Below are 23,545 nucleotides of genomic sequence, written 5' to 3' on the forward strand. Positions count from 1 at the left end.
GGGTACTAGGCCCTTTGATACGGGCTGTTAGGTCCCTTTATGACCGGTGTCAGAGCTTGGTCCGCATTGCCGGCAGTAAGTCGGACTCGTTTCCGGTGAGAGTTGGACTCCGCCAAGGTTGCCCTTTGTAACCGATTCTGTTCATAACGTTTATGGACAGAATTTCTAGGCGCAGCCAAGGTGTTGAGGGGATCCGTTTTGGTGGCCTTAGGATCGCATCACTGCTTTTTGCAGATGATGTGGTCCTACTGGCTTCATCAGACCGTGATCTACAGCTCTCGCTGGAGCGGTTCGCAGCCGAGTGTGAAACGGCCGGGATGAGGATCAGTGCCTCCAAATCCGAGGCCATGGTCTTGAGCCGGAAAAGGGTAGAGTGCCTTCTCCGGGTCGGGGACGATGTCCTGCCCCAAGTGGAGGAGTTTAAGTATCTTGGGGACTTGTTCACGAATGAGGGAAATATGGAGCGAAGAACGACGGGCGGATTGGTGCAGCGTCTGCAGTGAAGCGGGCGCTGTACCGATCTGTTTTGGTGAAGAGAGAGCTGAGTCAAAAAGCGAAGCTCTCGATTTACCGGTCGATTTACGTTCCTACCCTCATCTATGGTCACGAGCTTTGGGTGGTGACCGAAAGAACGAGATTGCAAATACAAGCGGCTGAAATGAGTTTCCTCCGCAGGGTGTCTGGGCTCTCCCTTAGAGATGGGGTGAGAAGCTCGGTCATCCGGGAGGGATTCAGAGTAGAGCCACTGCTCCTCCACGTAGAGAGGAGCCAGTTGAGGTGGCTCGGGCATCTGGTAAGGATGCCTCCTGGACGCCTCCCTGGTGAGGTGTTCCGGGCACGTCCCACCGGGAGGAGGCCCAGGGGAAGACCCAGGACACGCTGGAGGGACTATGTTTCTCAGCTGGCCTGGGAACACCTTGGGATTCCCCCGGAGGAGCTGGCCCAACAGGCTGGGGAGAGGGAAGTCTGGGTCTCCCTGCTTAGGCTGCTACCCCCGCGACCCGACCCCAGATAAGCGGAAGAGAATGGATGGATGGCTGGACAATCAGTCATATTTTCCAAGTATTTACCAAAGTTTATGCACAATTGACAAAAATATGTGATGTGGGCCACAGTAACTGGTGAATGTGGGATGATTTCGAGGCAGAAATTCTAGCTCAAGCTCACCACATGGAAGACTGCAGAATGTGGACCAGTGGAGAGAACCATTTGGGGTTGGAGGCCGGATTGGAGGAAGAACCCATGAGCCGACACCGTGCAGCCTCCGCTACGAGAGATGAGAGCGGATATCAGAGTTAGCATCGGACACAGGCGATTCCCACAAGGAGGTACCTGCTGTTAGCGTTAGCAACTTGTCACCTCCCACTCATTTCTTGCTGCTAAAAAACTACAGCATTAATGTGTCTATGACTATCTGCTCCCCCAACTCCCCCACCCCACAGCACACACACTGTTATTCTGTCACACAATCTGTTTTGTGATGAAACAAGCAAAAGAGGAAATCTAAAGAAGTTTAGCTGACGCAACATTTTTAAAGAGTGAAACCTAAACCAATTCTTGAAAATGCAAACATGTAAACCTCTAGTGGAAACTAGCCCTAGTTTGAGAACCAATTTTTTAGATGCAACCAGTTTTGAGTAAATCTGATTCTGACCTCACGAAGGAGCGTAATGGCTGAATCCTGTTGATGACGGGGTCTTCATTGTAGGTGAATGTCACAGGGGCATGGCGTTCGACTAAATCCACACTCAGCTTGACTGGCTGCTTGGAGCGAACGCTGTTTGGAGGCGTCTTACAGGTCAGCATGGTGGACGTCAAGCTGGTGATGGGCGCATGAGAAAACAAATACATGAAGTTATAGCTCAATGTCAGTACATTTAAAAGAGCCATTTTTGTGTTGGCTAAGGGCAGTTATTTTGAACTGATTGCTGAACTGCTCCACTGTTATCAGGTACAAATGTTTTTGCTCCTGCATTTTTTCACTTAAAAACATTTGATCATTTTACCCTAAAATAAAATAATGTATTCTTATTGATTTTTTTACTTTACTACTTGTAAACTAAAAAAAATAATATCACTACATTTGTAAATGTCTATATCATATTTAAGTAAATCATGGTATTTCACCATGGTTGAAAAAAAAGCCCTCTGAGAGCGCAAACCTCCGCCAAGGTCATAGAGTCATTAAACAAATTGTAGGATCATGATCACCACCAAAATTAGATTATGTGTTTTATGTGTCAACTCCAACGTTTCCTGAAATTGTTATCAAAATCTGTTCATTAGTTTCCAAGTAATCTTGCTAACAGACAAACTAACATTACCAAAAACATAACCTCCTTGGTAGAGGTAATAAACTGTAAGAGGGTTTGAATCTAAGTCTCCTACATGGAAACACAATGTAATATCCATTACACCATCTAAACATGGACTAAATTTTTTTTTTTTTTTTCTGCTCCTGGTGGAAGGCGGACGTGCCCCCCGCCCTGTTTTCTTTTTTCGAAGCCTCTTTTTACATATTTTCCAAAAATTTAAGGAATATGGATCTGATCAGCTGGTTTCTCAATGCAATTGATACAATTTTCTCGACTGGGTGAAGGAGAGTCCAGTCTCGGGATATGTCTCGCTTGATATACAGTGGATTCCTGGCAGGAGTGGAAGACTGTGTACCTACCGACGTGGAGGTTCCTTATATATTTGGGTTTTTGATAACAGGATTTCTGCTGTTTGGACCAGGCAGTTACCTGGATTATCGTCAAATTCGTTGATGGGTTCACGGATCGACCAGTACTCAGACTGTAAACAGGAGCAAAATTGCACCTGCTCTGAACTGGCTGATATTCCATCATCAAAGACAATGGCCTCTGGGCTAAATGCAATTTCTGGACTCAGAATATGGAAAAGGTTAAAATCTTGGAGAAGCTGCTTGTTTCGGAACAACAGATTGGACCTGAAATTCGAGAATGTACCAGCAAAGACTTCAAGGCAGACTCAAAACAAAGTCAGCCTGTTCCAAAACAACTCTGTTATTATCTACATTTGGCTTCCTGATGTGGCCTTGAAGGCCAAAGTCTTATCAATTCTCCCTGGAATTTATGTCAACAGAAGCTCGTTGCCCTCTTGCCTGTGAACATCTGTGAATGTGATTCATGGACTTTTCTGCAAACACACACAAACACACACACACATGCATCACACCGCCTCCAACCGTCTGGAAACAAACATACACATTCTCATACTCATACTCTGCTGTCGCATCTCTCTCACTCTCCCCCTTCCCTCTTTCTCTATCTTAGTAATTACTACATCGGCTGTTTTAGTGGCCCACTAGCACCATTTAGAAATTTGGTACTGTTTAGTTTAGCTTTATCTTCCTGTACACTTAGTTTAGCTCTGTACATTTAGTCATGCTTAGATCTGTTTAGTTTAGCTACTATTTTTGACTGTCTTAGCTCATGCTTAAAGATGTCTGGTTTTACTTCGGCTGTATAGCGGGCCTGGGGTACTTTTAGATAGTTCGGTACCGTTAGTTTTAGTTTTAGCTTAGTTTAGCTCTGCACATTTAGTCATGCTTAGATCTGTTGGTTTAGCTTAGCTTATTTAGACAATTGGTACCTGTCATTATCATGTTCTGTAACTTTGTCTGTAATTTTGTTCTTGTGTTGTAAAGCACTTTGAGTTGCCTTGTGCTGAAAAGTGCTATATAAATAAATGTACCTACCTACCTACCTACTGCCCAGACGTTTGCTTGCCCTTATGTAGAAACTATTACTTCCTTTATTTAGTTCCCCCACTTTATTACATAATCAGGTGCCCATGACGCACATAATTTCAAATGCTTGAACAGAAAGGTATAGTAGAATAAAGAAAACATGAAGGCAAAAATGAAGGAAAAAAGTGTTTGAAATAAACTAAATTTAAAAAGATATTTTGGGCATTCTGAAGTGGGGTTATGTGTAAGAGTTATAAACAATTAGTATCTTACCTGTTGTAGATAGCTCATTGAACAACCTCAGTTTAAAAAAATAAAGTTTAAGTTTGACAGGACTGAAAAGCTAACAGCTAATTTGAATGAAGTCAAAACCAAAGCCGATTGTTGTCATCTTAAAATGATTCTTCAAACTGACAGCAATGTAAAGGTTTTTAAAATTAGCATTTGGGTGAACTGCTATAAAATGATAAGTATGGTAAGCAGTGGTTAGAGCTGTCGCCTTACAGCAAGGTCACAGGTTTGCCTCCTTCCAGGGATCTTTCTGTGTGGAGATACCTGTTATACCAGTGCATGATTAGGCCTGTTGCAATAAACGGTAAATCAAATAATCGTACAATAAAAAAAACGAGGTTGATAAGTTTCATTTATCGGCGTTATCGTTCCTTCGTGTCTCTCTCTTTCTACTGAAAATGCTGGATGACAAAAGGCTCTTCCCTGACCCCCTCCCGTTCGCTTAGCGTCAGGGGTCCGTGGCCTATCACATCAGGTAGGCAGCTTGTACCTCTTTAGAATTATCCCCTGTGAGGAGTTAGCAAGCTAAAGAAAAGCTGTTTGATATTGGGGGGAAAAACGAATTGGTTTCAAGCTCGAAGTAACAGCAGCGGTGTGGGAGCACATTGGATTCAAACCAAATAACACTGAACCTTTGGGAGCCAGTATGTCGCATCTGTGCTTTTGTCACCATGTGCTTTTGTTGTTTGCACTTTTTGTTTATAAAACTGGCAGTTTTGTCCATCTTCTCTATATAAAACTAATGATTATTACTTTTTGAAGGCAGATTAGTTTACAGACTTAATAATCCGTACTGTTTTGGTTGAATGTAGGTTTTATTTCCGTTTTTTTTATTCAAGTACATTGTTTTGTTATGGGTAACTGAGAGTTCATTTTATTTTTGTCTTCGGTTGTTTTGTTTATTTTGTGTTCCAGTTCCAGTGTTAAGTGTTCTTTTGAAAGTAAAGTTTATTAATCTTAGAGAGGATGTACTTGCACTATTATGTTATTTTCATTACAGTAGTTTAAAACGACCTCCAAACGATATTATCGTTTATTGCAATAATTTCTGAGACAATTAATCGTCCAGCAAAATTTGTTATCTTGACAGGCCTATGCATGATTGGGTTTTCTGAGTACTCTTATTTTCCTCGCAAAGACTAAAACCATGCATGTTAAATTGATTGTCAACTCTAAATTGCCCCTTGGTGTAAATGAGAGTGTGAATGGTTGTCTGTCTCATTTGTGTCCCTGTGACAGACTTGAGCCTTGTACTTTGTGCTTTTCACACAGTGACTGCTGGAGATACACGCCAGCTCCCCACAACCAGGAAAGGAGAAATTGGTAAAGAAAAGGAATGGATAATTAGAGAGAGGACCAGAACCCACCATCTCTGTAGTACACAGACTCTGGCTCCAAAACTACAATGTGGCAGCACCCCCAAAAATGTTATTTTGACTTTAATTTTGGATAATGAAGTAAATGGAGTCACTTCATCTATCTTTATTTATGTTAATGTTTTGGACTAGCTGTTAGCTCAACAGTCCAGTCACAATTAAAATATCTAAAGCTGTTTACAACAGGTAAGATTTTAATTATTTATATTTTAACACAGAACCACACTTCAAATTGGCTAACATATTGCTTTAAAAGAAGAAAATATTTGTGTGTGTAAGAAACTGAGAAACTGAGAATACGACACACAGTATGGTTGTATCAGTAAGAGAAAGGTGGTCTGTACTGACCTTTGGATCTCACAGACTGCCTTCCCTACAGTTACCACTAGTTTGTTTCCAGTGTCCAGAAAGGCTCCACTGATGGTCAGCATGGTGTTTCCGGACTTCGGGCCGAAGGTGGGGAAGATGTCATGAATCACAGGGTCCTGTATTGAGGGATAATCAAAAACTCTAAAAATGGCTTTGTTTCATGTTTGAGAAACCTACTGGAGATCTGTTCATACCGTCTGAAAGACCAGGAAGTCTTCATCCTGTGAAGCAGCAGCCTGCAGACTAACTGCAGTGAGCGTCAGACTGCCCCATCTGTCACTCATATTGCACCGAGAAGACTTTTTCAGGCTCTTTCAAACTTTCACATTGTTTCTTTCAGACTCACCTTAAATGACTGTATATTTTTTTCCCTATGAGTCAACAACACCTGTTAGAGTCTTTTTATAGTAATTAAAGACTGAAATGTCCCATAAAGGCAAGTAGCCTTTAGCAACACAGTTGGTACAAAATGTCTGGGTCACTCTAGGACAGGGGTAGGCAACCCTGGTCCACGAGGGCCACTATCCTACATGTTTTCCTTGTTTCCCTGCTCCAACACACCTGATTCAGTGGTTAAATTACCTCTTCATGTTCTCCAGAAGCCTGTTAATGACACACTGATTCAAATCAGGATTGCCTAACCCTGACTGGGACTTTCACAAAGTTTTCTGCCACAATTACTTTAATGTTTTACTGGCAGTATGCTTTGGTTTGTTAACTTTCAGAATCAAAGCCCCAGAATTCCTTGAAGAAATTAATATTCTTCAAGGGCTTTTCATGTCAGACTTTTAAATTAAGATCTTCTAATACTGAGAAATAAAAGAGTCATAATGGTTTTGGTCAATGTTATGCACAAATGTCACACTCGGAGTATGTATTGTGAATGACTCTCAGCTACTACCACAATAAATTTGAGCTTCTTGCTGTTTTTGTATTTGCCAAGGTCAATTAGCTCAGGTGGTCATTTTGAATTGGATTAACCCCTAAATTTAATTTGTTATAGATATACATCCAGTAATTTACTTTCTGAATGCTTTATTAAAGTTCCATCCAATGGTTCATGAGAGTTTTTGCTTACAGGCAAACATGGTTGACTCTGACAGGTAATACTCAAATTTTAAAAAAAGATCTTGCACAGTGAGTAAGACTTGAACTATGTGTTTTGAATATCTCTTGGCTACAACCACACCAGATATTACCACAATATCTGGGAAACTGACGGAAGCTTAGTCATGTTTGTGTTTTCTAAGGTAGGTTGAATGTGGCACCTATCTTGAATTGGGTTGACTCCAAAAGTCAGTGAATGGCAGAAGTGCATCTAAGGATCATTTTCTGAAAGTTTGATTTAAATCTATATCAAGGTACATGATATATTTTGGTAACAGACAGACACAAACATACAGACACCCATACACAGACATGGACAAAAACATTATCACTCTTTCACCTTTGAGCAATAATTATTTGGACAGTTGAAACAAATTCTTTTTTAGAGTACGAAAGGTAAGAAAACGTGCAAAACTCAAAGATTTTGAAAACCTTTGTCAACCTTATGTATACTACTGGTTCTGTTAATCCTTTCGATTCTTGATGCACAAGAAACAACAAAGTAAAATATTCCCTTTAAAAACCCAGAAAAATAACTCTACTTACCACAAATTTAAAGCCCTCCATCTTGGCGACCTTGTGCCCACTGGTAACCTTTACCATGTGTCCTGATGGGGTGAAGTTCCCATTGATGAGTGGAGAACACTGCATCTCAGTCCATCTACACATGACCCCCCCACAAACAAGACACAAACCAAGCATTATTCCTTGTCACTGCTCTCAGCACTTAGCCTAATTTAATGATCAGTACTCTGAAAGAATGCATAAAGACACAATTTTCATCTGGGATTGTGTGGGCAGTGTTTTTACCCCCCCCCCCCCGAATTTGCAATGAGGTTGCTAGGAGGAAAAAGGCCCCTTGAATAGGACACCACCCCGGTGGATTTGGAATGGGCAAAAGTTTGGATTCAGCCATTTTTTGTCCTAGCAATTTTTCAGTTAAGGCTGTCATGGGTTGAATGTGGCAAGCAGCAGAAAAAAAGAAAGGAGGAGGGGATGGGGCGTGCTTCTTAACATTCTTCCTTCAACACAATAACACCTATTAAAGCTGCCCCCCTCTCAGAAGACGCCAGTGTTTGGGCCCCTTTATCTCCTGAACGCTCACCACTTCACATACTCTCCGTCTCTGCCTCTCAAAGGTGTCAATTCTGAGAGGGAACTGTTGTCTTTTTTTCTATCTCTCTTTTAAATGCCACAGAATCCCAGAAAACACCAAAATAACTTTTACGCATCTGTCTTGGGTTCCTCTGCCATACTGAGATACGTGGTGGTAAGAAAATAATATAACATCTCCTCTATATGTATCTGATATTTTAGTATATGTAGAATCATATGCAGAAACTCTACGTTGCCACAGTTTGTTGGTAATATCAAAAACTTTTGTATCATGAGTGTAGCAACTAAACCATCAAAAACACCTCACATATATGCCTTAAGTTATGTACAGTCACCCCACTATAATGTCACAGTTTATACAAAACAGGCCCTGTCATTGTTTGATGTTCTTATCCATCTCATTAAAGCTGAGTGTCAGCCAACATATTCCTATGTATTCTTGACTTATGTATCGTGAAAATGTAATGTGCATGATCCTGTGTAGCAGCTGCATACACATTGCATTACTGGATTTCATGTAACAAAACAATGAAATGGAATGTCATGCCATCATAGTATGTTGTAACTATCCCACCCTTCAACCCGATCCATACGCAAAATATGTAAAAGAAACACATCATAAACAACACATATGTCATATATATGTCACAAGACAACCTTTTACAAAACAGGCTTAATTTCTTTACATTTTGACCCATGTGAAATAATTTTATAATATGCAAATATTATAAAATTATAAAAAATATAATATAGGCAAAATAAGTGATGCGTGACGGTAGCTTCTAGGGATTGATAGTGATTTTCAAGTATTTGAAGAGTTCTTAAAATGTACAAATTCAAAGAATTATTACACCTGGTATTTTAATAAGCATAAAACAACTAAAAGTGAGCTTGCGTCCGTTTCTATCATTGTAGTTTTAGTTTGAAAGGATAAAGTAGGATAAAGTAGAAGTGCCTTTCCCTAGTAGATGAACCCACTCACCACCACACACACACACACGCACCTGTTGATGTTTTCCTGTCTAATTAATTTGCAGGGAATTCCCGCCACTTCCACAGACACCATTGAGGTCTTGAAATTCTCCGTCTTATCAAAGCCAAAGTTGTATCCACAAACTGTCACTGCTGTGGAGCCTCGCACCGGTCCAGACATTGGGGAAACCTAATGGGTGCACAAGTGATTGGATTTTATGTTTACCTGTTTCTTTTTTGCATAAACATTTGCTCTTACTCTTAAAAAAACTGAAGAAATTTGCATTTTCTCTAAAAATGCAGCGTGAATGCTGAATGACTTTGCCGACATTTGTTGGATCTTAAAACAAGCAGAACAAAATTAAATTAGCAAATCAGTGGCTAAAATTAGCGCAACCATAGATAAAAGCTAAAATTAGCACTTTCATAGCTAAATGCAAAAATGAACACAGCAATAGGCATGCTTGAATTGCAAAATAGTAACTAAAACCTAAAATGAGCAAAACAGTAGCTAAAAGCTGAAATAATCAAAAATATTAGAAAAATGCTGAAATTAGCTAAACCACAGCTAAAACCTTAAATTAGTAAAGCAGCAGCTAAAAATAGCATAACAGTAGCTAAAAGCTTAATGTAGCAAAACAGTAGCTAATTGGAAAAAAATAGCAAAATAGCTACAAGCTAAAATTAGCATGATAATATCTAAAAATGTTTTCTAAGGGGAAATTGTAAATAACTTTTTAAAAAATATAAAAGTTACAAATACAAAATGTCATAACAAACTATTCTTAATCAAGCCAAACATTCTGAATTGTGAATAGTTAAAGTAGCACAATTTTGTGAAAGTATTTTGATTGCAAAAATGTACAGAAGAAACTATAAACAGTAACACATTAGTGTGAATGCTGAGTGCAGGATTTGTTATTATCAGAGCAGCTGTGAAAAGTCTTTCCTTCAGGAAAAAATGTAACTTTTCTTTGATTCTATAAAAATATGGTGCAAACCTATGTAGAGCAGAGAGATTCAATAGACAAGCTAAGTGAGCTGGTTTTGGAAGAGGAAGAAGTTTAAAAAATGTCTAAACCCAACGTGGTGGGATCACATTATTACTGGCTCATCTGTTTGAGCTAAGGGGGATGGAGGAGGTGAATAATAACTATAGTGTGCTTATTTTAGGTCCAGAGTCTCAGCACAGTGTGGAGACAGGAGAGACAGACTGTAGCCATGATTACTTTAGTGATGACAGGTGTGCAGTAGTCCTGAGTCCACTCGGATGACGAGGGACACTGGCTCTTTCTGGTGCATTGCCCATTGCACCAGCCGCATTGTGTCACTCTTGATGAGAGCAAACAGGACAAGCAGGTGGTCAGCTGACCACAGCCAGGACCAATCAGAGGGATCTTGGTGATCTAGAGGAGAGGCAGAATAGAGGACAATTCAGAACAACAGAACACCTAAAATGCAGGAAGGGCAAGTATGGCTCTTTGTCCTGATCTCTGAAGAAAACATTTCCAAAAACCTGTTTTTTTTCTCTGCCTGTTCAGTGTTCATTGTTAGGTAGGTAGGTACATTTATTTATATAGCACTTTTCAGCACAAGGCAACTCAAAGTGCTTGTTGCCCATTTCTCTGACTTTTAGTCATCATCTCACAAATGCAAATTAAATCAAGTGGACTATAACTGCCATAATCCCATTGTATTCCCAAATGCTCCAATTGTAATTATTATTTTTTGTCTTCAAAGTTAAGAACCAGAAAGAACAATAGATGCATTTATAGTTATAAATCAGTAATTGACGGCTTACCTTGTTCCCTGTGGCCATCAGCATGGCTCCATCTGAGCCGGCGGGGTCCAGTAGAGCTACGCTGGCAGAGACGGGTTGTGAGTCAAGATGTATGTTTACATGAGGAGAAGCAAATCGGGAGACCAGCACCTGGAAAATGGAGGACATTTTAGGATTATGTAAAGATGTCAGAAAAAAATTTCAGAAGTCAAATGTTTGTGGTGCTGCTCATCATCACCAGGGTCTGAAAGTCACTAAAAATCAACAAGATTTTGAAACTGTATGATCTTGAACATTTGTTTAAACATTTTATTCCCATTTTACAACATTTTATTCACTGGGATTACTACTTCTTTGTATATGTTCACAAGCCAATTTTCATCTCTAGGTAGAACATAAAATGAATAAGAAAATCTGTTGCCAAGACAAACGCAATGAGTGCAATGTAGAATTAAATGAAAACAAATTAAACAGATATTTCAGAAAAACAACAAGGAGGTTAGATCAGTACACTTGGGTTATGTCAAGTTAAAACGGCAAATGGTGCATTTGTGGGTGCATTTGCTATCTCCACCCAATTGGCACATGCATCAGAGAGAATCAAGCGCACCCATCTCTTTCACTCAGGCCTTCAGAAGCCTATAAGGTAACTTGGCACACCTGTGCTCTTAATGATCTCTTCAGACAAAGAGCCTCAAGCTTCAAGCTTCCACAGAGACACCACTGGTAGGAACTGGACATTATATCATTTAATCTGCATTCTGTTGATGAAATGGGTTTAAGTATTTGGAATGTAGTTTGTTTGTTTATTCACTGATAACTTAAAAGTAAATTAACATTTCCTGGAAAACTAGTTAATTAGTTCATTGTGATCTGAAATTGACTTTGTTTTATCTGTTTGTAGGTTTTCAACCTGCTCTGTGACTTCTGTAACCATCTTGACTACTCCATGTAAAGTCATGGTGGTTTTGCACTGTCAGTTGGAAGAATCCAAAGGAAAAAAGAAAAGATAAATAAAAAATGTCGCTGAGATGAGTGGTTCATGCGTTTCTTTGATGGGAGCAAGCCTTTTTCAAGTTTGGGCAGAAGCCGAGGTGGTTTAAAAAGAGCAGAAAACTTGACAGGTTATAAAATGGGATTTGATTTTGTGTGCTGATTAAAGCTAAGAAGACATATTACATGTAGTCTGGATAATAGAACAACACAAACACTGGAAGACAATAAGTTATTGCAGTGGCATGCCAGCACACCTTGAATAGGAGTCGGTGCAGAAAATGATCCAGGATGCTTCATCTGTTCTCAGGTAATTCTCTGTTTCAACCTACTTCATAAGGCCTGCTGAGTAAAGCAAAGTTGTTCAAATCCAGTGATTTCTTTTAGAATCATGTGTGATGTTGACATAAACTGTGTAAAAACACAAGTGTCACTCCGTCTGATGTGTGTGGTCCTGTTTTAAATAAAATATGAAGTATCTTGCTCCTGTACAAGGTGTAGCTTTACATGCTTAGGCCAAACTATGAATTCATTAACAGCACAAAAGATGGATAGATAAAGATGGACTGATCGAGCAGTATATTCTCCAAATATGGGATGTGTATGGGATCGTATGACATCTGTACGTGGAATGGACTTGAGAAAAACTGTGCTGCTAGCATTGCTGTGGCTAATCCTGTCTAGCTGTGCTGCCCAGCGCTTATCAGAGATTCCGGTTGATACGGCTCAGCTAGTTTACAGCAGTTTTCGGGAGAACAAAGTGTTATCTACTGGAGGATGTGCCGGGGGAACTACTTCGGAACTATTGGTACCACTGCCAGGAGCCTTGTGGACGATGGAGGACCAGGAAGAGGGGACGGAGGGGTGGCATTAGGGAGCGTGTACGTCGGGCCACTAAGCTACCACTGCCCCCCATCGTGCTGTGTAACCCCCGCTCCCTCAAGAACAAACTGGAGGAACTGCACTCTCATGTAGTGTGCCAGGAGTATTGTGAGTTGGGTCATTTTGTTTTCAGCGAGACTTGGTTTAATGACGACGTTCCGGAGAGTTACACTCAAGTGGATGGTTTCACCAGTATCCGTCTGGACAGAAACGCTGACTCTGGTAAATCCAAGGGTGGTGGGGTTTGCATTTATGTGAAGGACAGTTGGTAGCACTCACTTCTTTTGTAATTAAATCATTTGAGAAACTCATGTTGAAGCTATTACAAGTGGAAGTGCAGCCATTTTTGTATCCCTTTCAATTTGCTTATGATAGTAGATGCGGTACCAGTGATGCTATTTTGACAGTGATGCACCTTGCACTAAAGCAAGAGAACTCCACAGCATATGCCAGACTTCTTTTTGTCAATTTTAGTTCAGCTTTTAATTCCATCCATGTAAACATTCTTCTCAGGAAATTGGTACAGTTGAAGGTTAATCCTTTTTTAATAAAGTGGTATTACTCTTTTTTTATCAAAAAGATCTCAGGAAGTAAAATACAATTCAGTTCTCTCTGATTTCAAGTTAAGTAGCACAGGGGCCCCCCAAGGTTGTGTCAGTTCGCCTTACCTTTTTATTTTGTATACAAATTAATGTGTCAGCTCTCACCCCAATCAGTATATAATAACATTTTCAGATGATACTGTTATTCTGAGTCTTTTAACGGATAATCCCAACAGTCATAAAGCTGCTGTAGACAAGTTTGTTTTTTGGTGTGACTCCCATAAACTAAAGATAAACACCTAAAAAACTGTTGAGATATTTCTGGATCCTAAATCAATCAGTGACCGGAGTCCCATAGCCATACATGGCTGCTCCATTAAACAGGTTACATCTTTTAAATGTTTAGGTGTGTACTTAGATAGCGATTTGTGTTGGCGCACACATGTGGCAAGTGTATGTGCAAAGGTTCACCAGCGTCTCTATTTTCTTAGACGACTTCGATTGTGTGGCGTTTCTAAAATGATAATGTTGATCTTTTATAGGGCAACCGTTGAGTCTATCCTGAGATATGGCATTACTGGATGGTTTGGAAATCTTACTGTTAAATTAAAAAATCTAATTCAAAGTCTGGTGAAGATGGCAAGTAAGATCATTAACACTGGATCTATCTTCTCCACAACATCTGTTTGAGCAGGCTACCATCAGGCAAGCTCAGAACATCTTGTCTGATGGGTCACATGTGCTCACATCAGAATATGTTCTTATGAACTCAGGAAGAAGGTTCAGGGTTCCCCTGTGTAAATACAACCGTCTGAAACATTCATTTGTACCACTCTCCATTAACCTGATAAATGGCCGATTAGCGGGGCCTGGACAGAGTAATAGGAGGTCCAGACGGTGATCAAGAGTAGCATGTAGAGGATGTATTGTATGTGTAGGGAAATGGTTATGGGGATGTACGCCCATCTGGCATTTGTGCTTTTATGTATTTATTTATGGTTATTGTCCTATTGGATGAGTTTTTTTATTGTTGTATTGTGGTTTTTGCCCCTGTTTCAAAGACAAATTTATCCTATGGGAGACTAATAAATGATCTTATCTTACTACGTTCACACTGCTCGTCTTAATGCTCAATTCCAACTTTTTGCTCAGATCCAATTATTATGCATGGTTGTTCATATTATAATTTAAATGTGACCATCATCAGACTCCAGTGTGAACAGTCTACAGCCCTAAAGCAACCAGCATGCGCAGAAGAAGATGTGACATGAGAGGCAGCACGCTGTGTTTACAGAAGTAAATATGGATGTTACGCATGTTAGCATGTGCGTATCAATTCAGAAGATGTTGTTGCAGTTAGAGCTGACAAAATTCTTATTTGCCATGTGTTTACATTTGGTCTTGCCATTTCCCGTCTACTCCAGTGCAGACTTAAACTTATGGAATGGGAGTGACATACTGAAAGTACAGAATAGAAAGAAACTCTTGGTCCCATCATGCTAGTATTGATACAATCCACACCAACGTTAGTATCATATGTTGGTGTAGATTCTTAGTCACCCACAACATGATAAATCTACAAAAAAAAAAAAGGAAAAGTTAAAGCAACTGGACTTCTATTCTGTAGCTGAAGACATGTAGTGTTCAGAGTTTTAAACTGCATGACGTTGGTATCAATAATATAAATATTTGGATCGATCTGCATATCCTGACTTCAGTGATCTAAAAGTCAGATGAAATATGACATGACTGTGCCGACTGAGGTTGCTTTAAAAACATCAGATGTGTATCTGATTCAGTATCACATATGAAAGTGACCTGGGTCGGATGAAAAAAAAATCTGATTTGTCATAGTTAGACTGTTTAAAAAAAAAAAAAAAAAAATCACATGTGGGTCGCATATGGGAAAAAAAACAAAAAAAAACCCAACATGTTTTGGGTCGCTTTTGCTTACATTGTGATTTAAAAAAAAAAATTATTTGGTTCCATAGCTCCTCTCAAGAACCCCCCAGTCAGTATCTCAGAACACCAAGTGGAGTACCGACCCAACATTGGAAACCACAGTTCACAGTGCACACACGGTAGTTGCATCCTGAAATGGTCCAAGCCACAGCGAGGCCTGGGTGTGGTTGCAATTTAGGGCATACATGGCGTGGTGTGTAGTGGAATCATGATTGCCTATATACTAGGTTTTCCAGATTTGGAGCCTTGTTGTAGCTGTACATCATGGAGAGCATGGCAGGGTCTTTAGCCAGAGTGAAGGAGGGCTTAACATTAAACCTAAAATAATCATTCAATGGCTTTTCTGAGAAAATGTAAATATGACTTTTACCTCTTAAAAAGACAGATTTTTTTTTCTTTTGCTAGAGGCTAGCTGCAAAGATAAAGATCTTCCAAAAATATATTAATATATGCTGGACTCCCTGTCCTGTTGAACCCATGAGGGAGTCCCTCCAGCTGCTTCTGTTTTACTCCTTTTACTGCACCAGGCCATTTTCCAATACAAGAAAGTCTCACATCTGTGCATCACTTGTGGAAAATCTTTTGGTTTAGCTGCTGTGGCACAGTTGAAGAAAAAAAAACTTTGAAAAGCTGACAAATGCTTTAGAAGTAAGTTTGTTCATAATAAAAACGATTTCAGCTTGAGATCATCAAATCAAACGCTGAAGATACCATGTATGCCAATCAACACTCAACAGAGGAAATTAATTAGGCTTTAGTATTAACCAAAAACTGATACATAAGCATTTATTAGTTCATTGATCAGTCAGCTCCTATCAGAAAAGGTCACCTGCATTTTGTCATTATGTTTTTATTAAGAAGAAAATTTACACAAAAATAAATCACACACATTATCACTTAAGCCATAAATGAACATTATGTGTACATACAGTATACTCAGACAAAGACTTGATCCCTCATACGCACACAAACGTCCAGAATTTCCAACCCCTCCCCCTTACACATACACATGAATGCACACGCTTGCAAACACACCTGGAACAGCATTTATCTCTTGTGGTTTTGCTACACCTTGGAGCAAACAGAACAGAAAAGAACAGAACAGGATGTCTAATGGAGAGTGTGGTTACTCCAGTTACATGAGGCCGTTCCAAATTAGACACACCCACATAAAGACACACACACAATTTGTTTTTTTGTGTCAAGATGAAACTGCAATGTGATTCCTCCAACCCAAAAAAACAAAACCTTATGCCGCGAGGCAACCAAATCCCACCCAGCAGAACACACACACACCTGGAATACACTGGGAATTCTGAGGTGAGAGCTGTGGTATGTGTGTAATTTATGGCGCTGGGCAAAACACTACACGATGCTCTAAAAGTGATGAGTGTTTTATCCTCTCAGTGCAAGTTACATTACACAGGGCATCCAGTAAAAAGCTAAAACATTAAGTATTGTAAAAATTTCAACATGCTTCATGTTTTACTCAGTTTGGTAATCCACAACTCACCCTCAGGCCCACCCCCACCACCCAAACATCTTGTTTCCCAGCATCATTCCTGCCACTGCCTGAGCTTCATGATCAACATTAGCTTTGTGACAACGAGTATAATGGGTGGCTTTCCGCTGGGGACGAGGCCACACAACAGGCATCTCTCTGGAGGTAATAGCGGTGTAAATTACAGCTTATTGTATTAAGGAGGCTGGGGGAAGTTTGCTCTATAAACACGGGCACTCTGTTATTCCCACAGTGGGCCAACTGAAGTCGAGGGAAATACTTCCTGAGCCAGTCCACTGGGGGGGAAACAACGTTCTGTTTTTTTCACTGCCTCTACTCCCTGTTCCACTTCATCCTCTCGGACCGACCAGGAAACTGAAATGCATGAAAGCTGACAAGTTCTTTTTTTTATGAAACTAACAATGAAATGAGCTGTGGCAGAGAGGACCACTACTCATAGAGATTTCTTCTTGTTTCTTAGCTTTGGACTGAGACAACTGGTTACCGGACGGCCGTTGATAGTACATTTGTACTTTATGTCTGAACCAATCACATCCTCTTACAAAACCAAAGAAACTTAACTGAGCCAAGAAAGAGCCTTCTCTGAACAAGGATGTCAAACTTAGTTAATAAACAGAGTTATAAGGACCACAAAAGGCCACGGTACCACCAGTACAGAAACAAACAAAAAATATGAACTGGTTTAAGGATTCTAAAGTGGTCTTAAAGTGTCTGTTATATTTTAATTGTAAAATATTGTCTAAATTAAATTCTATCACATAAAAAGACTATGACATTTAATTCTCTTCCTGCCTTGATTAGTTCAATTTTGAGAATTTTTAAGAAATCTGTGAAAGTTTTTATAGTAGTTCTTAAGATTCTTTGTTTTGTAATTATCAAATCTGTTAGGTTCTCTGTTTATTTAGTTTTGTTTATTTTCAGCATTCTAGTTTTGCTTTATTATTCCGTGTGTTCTTTGTGTTAGGTGTAGTCTTCTCCTTTGCATTTCTAGTTTGTTTTCCCCTTGCTCGTGTTTCCTGTTTCCTTGTGTGCTCTTCCTCCTCTCGTGTCCTCTCTCCCCTCACCTGTGTCTTGTCAGTAATTAGCCCTGGTCCTTTGTCCCCCTCTTGTATTTAAGCAGTCCTTTTCTTTCTCTCTGCGCTGGTTCGTCTGTTTTGTTACCCTGTTCATGTTTAGACTTTGTCGTGTTGTCAAGTCCATTTCTGAGTTCCTTGTATTTTGTAATTTCATCCTTGGATTAAATCAATCACCACCTTGCCGTCCTGCATTTGGGTCCTTCTCCCATGCCTATCATGACAAAATCCTTGTTTTCTTTTCTAATCACCTTCTCTGTTTTGTTTGTTTTGATCCATATTGTTGCCTCTAAAGCCCATCTGTTTGTCTAAGTTTCTATTTTCTGGTTTCTTTGCCAACGCAGTTTCATTTGACTCCAGTTTAAGTGACTATGAGCACAAATGTGTCCAAACAATTGCAATTTGATCATGCAAATTAAATTTGCATCATTAAACAAAAGTTTGGAATTTTTTGTTTATTTTATAAGACACTTTACTAGAGACTTGGAACCTAAGCTAAAACAATGGACCTATGCCAATTTGCTCCACCACCAAAAAAAAAGTTACAGATCTGGGAGTGGAGTGGTGGTTGATGGCAGAAAAACACAGTAACAGCTGCACAGGACCCTCAGCGAGTATGCAGAGCGAGGGAACATGTCAGCGAAGCCCACTGTTCACCATTAATGCGCCGTTCAGCTCGTAAGCCCCCTCATCCCCCTCTGCCACCGCCTCTACCCTCCCTGCCTTTCTGAGCAGCTGTCGAGCCTTTTTTCCATGCCTCCTGCTGTTTTCTTCTCATGCATGTTTTTTTTAATTCTAGTGTTTCAAAAATGCGTGAGACAATTCAGCATTTACTTTATGTGTTTATTCCATTTGCAATCATTTTTACTGATGCGTAAAAGCAAAGGGACTTGCTGCACTGTGCTCGGCAGCTGCAGTGCATTTTATTGTCAGAGCAGACAAACAAAAAAGTAAAACTTCCCTTATAATGGCAGAGTATCTGTACTGATTTAGACTAGGATATAAGACAATTTCAAAAGTAAATCTCAAACAGTAATAATTTACCTTTATATTTGGGCTGCAAAATCTATCATTATCATAATCTCAATGTGCACAGTATGAAATGATTCCAAAAAACACACTGTATGCAAATAAAAATATATACTGTATTTACCACACTACAGGACGCACTGTCAATGAATGGTCCATTTTCAAACTTTTGTCATATATAAAGCACACCAGACTATAAGGCGCATCGTAGTGCACCTCCCAGTTTATTTAACTTTGTGCGCGCCATGCTCCTTTTCAAAATGAATGATTTTGGTGCTTAACGGAGCTGGTTTGCCTGTATCAGCATTTAAATGATCCCTCTATGAGAGATCACAAAGATAATCAAACTGTTCAAAACTCACAGGAGGATACTACACCGATGTAAGCATTAAGTATAAACGCCTACACCGCTCGCTCAGTTCCACGCGCCATGTGTGCGACACTACAAAGCGCGACTATAACTGAGCCTTAATGCTGCAAGCAGTGCGGCTTTGTAGTTTACCAAAGTTGTACTAAAACATTATTACTTCTTACATATATAAGATTATAAGACGCAAGGACACCTTATAGTCTGGAAAATACGGTATTTAGAAATCAGATGGCCCCGATTCACAGGCACATGGATGGTAAAGTGAGCATTGTGATGACAAAACATGAGGGTTTATTACAACTAATGTCACAATATTATTTAAAAATATATTCAAAATTGCATATTTTCTTAATATTGTACAGCCCTACTTTATTTGCACTACTTAAATAACACTAATGAAACAAACTGCTCAAGTTTTTATCTGAACTGCATGTCAGCGTGAAGAAATGACAAACTCAGCATTCCATGAAGGAATACATATCGTTCACAGCCTTTCCTGCCAGAGTGTTAAACTAGGATCATCTTATCTTGAGAACTGATTATTTCTGGTCAAAAATTAAAAGAAATGTAATGTGCAATGTCACTCAGAATCATGAGATATTGTTTGATCTGTTAGCATTCAGAGTATGTGTTGAGAATGACTCTCAGATGCTAACACGTCACATTCTAGTTCAATATCTATACAACTTTTTGTGTTTACTAAGGTTGATTAGCTATGGTGGCCATCCTGAATTGAGTTGACTCCAAAAAATAATCAGTTGTAGATATAGATACAATTATTGTTTTCTTAGAGTTTTAATAAAACCATCCAGTAGTTCTTAAGATATTTTGGTAACAGACAAACAGGGTTAACTTTAACAGTTAATGTCAAACTTTAAAGCAAAGATCTTGCACAACGTCACCACTGGGAGTACGTGTTTGTGATCAGTCTCAGCTACCATCACACCAAATTGTCTGTTAAACGGAGTTATAGCTGTTTTTGTGTTTAGTTAGCTGTGGCAGCCATCTTGCATTGGGTTGACTTAAAAATTTATTAAACTGCCAAAACACGTCCAGTGAATACTTTCTGAAAATTCATTTAAAGTTTATCTAGTGGTTTATTAGATTTTTTGCTAACAGACAGATTTAATTACAATAGTTAATTGCAAAGTTTTAATCACAGATCTTCTGTAATCTGTTAATGCTCAAAGTGTAAGTTGGGGATAGGATACAGCTAACAACACAATAAATTTTAGCTCAAAAAGTGAACCAAGGGGGCTTGTCACACCTTATTAAGAACATGTAAAAGCAGTTTTGTCATGTCAAGTTTAAGATGTTTAAAGGTGCTATTTAATGCATGATTAGGCTGGAGGAATTCACAGCTCATAATTTTGATAGGTTAACGGAGAGCTATTTGTGCAGATGGCAGACTTGATAGTGCACTTTTTCTGGAGGCTAACGGAGACAGTACAAACAGAAGCAAACTGTGCAAACAGAAACATCCTGGTGTTGAGTCACAGTTTCTCCCAACCTGTTTCATGCAGAGGCACCTGCAACTGACTCTGTGTTGTCTCTCTGCTTGAGTGCTTTGATTTCTGACACATTTTCATGAACAGTGACAAAAAGGGAAAGGGCACTGGCTTCTTTTTACACCAACAAAGTCATTTCCTGGCAAATTAAGACTTTTTTTACCTGTATGTGGCGTCCATCTGCTGTTCCAAGGTATGCTACAGTGCGCCCGTGAACCGGAACCACAGTGATTGAAGTAACCAAGGTGTTCATCAAGTCTTTGTGCCAGAACTCCAACCTCTGGACAGAGTTGGACAACTCAAGGCGGTACATACCCTCCTTCCCTACATGGATACCTTCATGGGGGTCGCAGTCATCTGAGGAACTCTACAACAAAACCACAGACATCAGGGAGAGAATTTTTATTTTCTGTTGTGGTTTAAACATGACAGTGATAACAGCCAAGTAATGTCAACAGAATCAGTGTGGTCATGTATAGTATTAAAATACATTCTCAAGGAAGAAATCTGTGACTTTGCATATCAAGAGAAAGCACAACCTCGTTTACCAAGAGCATTAGAAAATAAGAGTGACAGGGACTGGGATTGCATTTCTTTGCTCAATTGGACACTCCTAAAAATGACTTGCCACATAATATCATGTTGAACTATCTTCTTTCATATCTGACCCAATGGGGGAGGGTTGAGAGCCAAACCTGCTAAGCCCCCCATAGCTACTCTTTCATCAGGCCGAGCTCATAATAGAGGTCTCAGCGTGATAGTACCTCGAAGGCAGAACCGTGCTTTGTTGCATAGTAGGAATCAGGACAGCAAGATTTCATGGGAAACAGCGAGTTGACTTTAATGTTGTTTTTCATTCCATGAACTGCTTTTTCACTCTCCAACGGGGAAACCCAAGTCCAACCCCCCCCCCCCCCCCATCCCCTTTTTTTCTGAGCATCTGCTTCCTCACATACATTAAGGACCCAAATCTTTCTCTGTAGTGCTTGTCTAAAGATATTAAATGTTGCTGGGTTGTGCACATTGTTGTGTCTGGAGCCTCTGGAAAATACAGTAAAAGCACAGTCTGTGGCCAGAGTTCCATCCAGGATCTTTCTCTTTATCAATATCCCCTAGCCTTCATCTCCCTGTATCCATTTTCTTACTGCCCAGCTTTGCTCTCACTTTGGCTCTTTTTGTGTGTTTAGTCATGGTCTGCTGTCCTAGCCTCAGGTTTCATTAATCATTAATGACCCAGAGGGTGGCAGGCCTCTTGTGGCTCTTTAGGTCCTTGACCTGGCTGCTTGACCAGGCCTCAACTTTCTGTTGTTTTCTCAGCTCCAGTGGATGATGACCTCGTCACTGGAGTCTGGATACAAGTGGTACAGAGTGCAGGTTGAATGATCATACAAATATCCTCCTACTGTGAGTTAAGGAACAAAAGCATTTTTTTTTTTGTCTGAAAAAATAAAATTGTTAAAAATGATTTAACACCAACATCATAACGTCTTTTTGCTTTGACTGAAGAAACTGCCCGGGTCGTGAAGCTATTCTTTGTTGTTTCTGTGGACCTTGTTTAATCATTTGTTCAGACAGGCTTTGAAGATGACAAGAACAATAGTGATGTAAATAATCACGTAAGTTATAATTTTTTTCTTCTTTGTGACTTCACTAACAGGACTTTTAGAAGTGGTGACAGTGATAAGTTCATTATGTGACTAAGTTACATACGCAAGGTAATAAATAAGTTCATAGTTAATAATTAGTTTAAGAAAATGTATGCTAAAAAACTTAAAATGTTTGGGTTTAAATTCTAATCGGAATGAGACATCTGATCTACGTTATATTATACGTGCGGAACACGTGAAGTAGTGAGTGCTCTCACCATAAAACAAGCTTTGACATATTTTCTTCGGTAAAGTTTTGAAAAATAAGGGAGAAAACAGGTCTTATAAATGCTAAATGTGTCCTACATGCTTGTGTCTTGGGAGACCTCCGTATTTGTAAGTATTGGTGTGTTCCGGAAGCACTTGTGCATATGTACATTTATATGTACATTATAATGTTACTTTTTTTGTTTTAATTCATGTAAATACACTAGTGTGATACCTTAGTATGTGTTTTGGTATATGTCTATTTTGGACTTATAGCCCCCCTGGAGAAAACTCCTCCAGCCGCCACTGAGTGGTGAGCTGAAGAAGGCAGAGAGCGCTGGATTACTGAAAGGCACACAGCAGCAAACTATTGAGATAAATTAGTCTCAAAAGTAGTCACACAAGCATGCAACAAGATTTGTATGAGTATAGTAAGATACACAAGCATACCATGAGATTCACAATTGCAGAAACAGTTTTTAAAATGTCCACATTTCCAACTGCACAAGTAGGAATATGCTACGCATACAAATTGTCAAATGCACATGGACAAATCACCCACTGTGGACAGATCAGTCAACCCTTACAAAAAAATCCCACGAAATTCACATGTGATTCCCATTTTCCACATGTGGTTCACAATCTACAAAAAAATCACATATTTCCACATGTGATTCTCATTTTCCACATGTGGAAATGTGGGAATCACATGTGATCACATGTGATTTTCATGGGATTTTTTTGTAAGGGAACATAAGAATGAGGAACAGCTTGCCTTAAATGTAAAATTTTCAGGCTTTTTCACGCTCCAGATTTACAAATATAATGCTGAGCTCAAAGCTGGAGGAAAGTTGGGATATATAAGCCTTACATAATTTACTGGATTATTGGAAGACACATTTCTGACTTTGTACAGCAGCTTATATGCATTTTGAACTGCTTAGTTACTGAAAAGTGCTTAATAAATAAATTTGGCTTGACTTGACTATAAGCCCTATGATGAAACATACACTTATGATGTTACTGGAATCCAAAAATGTTAATCTTGTGGACATACATACATGGCCATATATATATATATATATATA

General features: G+C 39.4%; 1 protein-coding gene across 1 annotated transcript in view; it reads right to left on the reverse strand.

Moving 5' to 3' along the window:
- The window catches only part of met (MET proto-oncogene, receptor tyrosine kinase), a 142,138-nt gene that overhangs the window by 71,533 nt on the left and 47,060 nt on the right, over positions 1 to 23,545 (reverse strand). The window contains exons 3-10 of the mRNA XM_037978035.1: positions 20,768 to 20,971; positions 10,745 to 10,873; positions 10,173 to 10,349; positions 8,976 to 9,133; positions 7,402 to 7,516; positions 5,728 to 5,864; positions 1,655 to 1,819; positions 1,168 to 1,267 (exon numbers count right to left, since the gene is read on the reverse strand). Of these exons, the coding sequence (XP_037833963.1) occupies positions 1,168 to 1,267; positions 1,655 to 1,819; positions 5,728 to 5,864; positions 7,402 to 7,516; positions 8,976 to 9,133; positions 10,173 to 10,349; positions 10,745 to 10,873; positions 20,768 to 20,971 (1,185 nt within the window). The remainder of the gene's footprint in view (positions 1 to 1,167; positions 1,268 to 1,654; positions 1,820 to 5,727; positions 5,865 to 7,401; positions 7,517 to 8,975; positions 9,134 to 10,172; positions 10,350 to 10,744; positions 10,874 to 20,767; positions 20,972 to 23,545) is intronic.

Source organism: Kryptolebias marmoratus, linkage group LG11 (assembly GCF_001649575.2).
Source record: "Kryptolebias marmoratus isolate JLee-2015 linkage group LG11, ASM164957v2, whole genome shotgun sequence".
Lineage (NCBI taxonomy): Eukaryota > Metazoa > Chordata > Actinopteri > Cyprinodontiformes > Rivulidae > Kryptolebias > Kryptolebias marmoratus.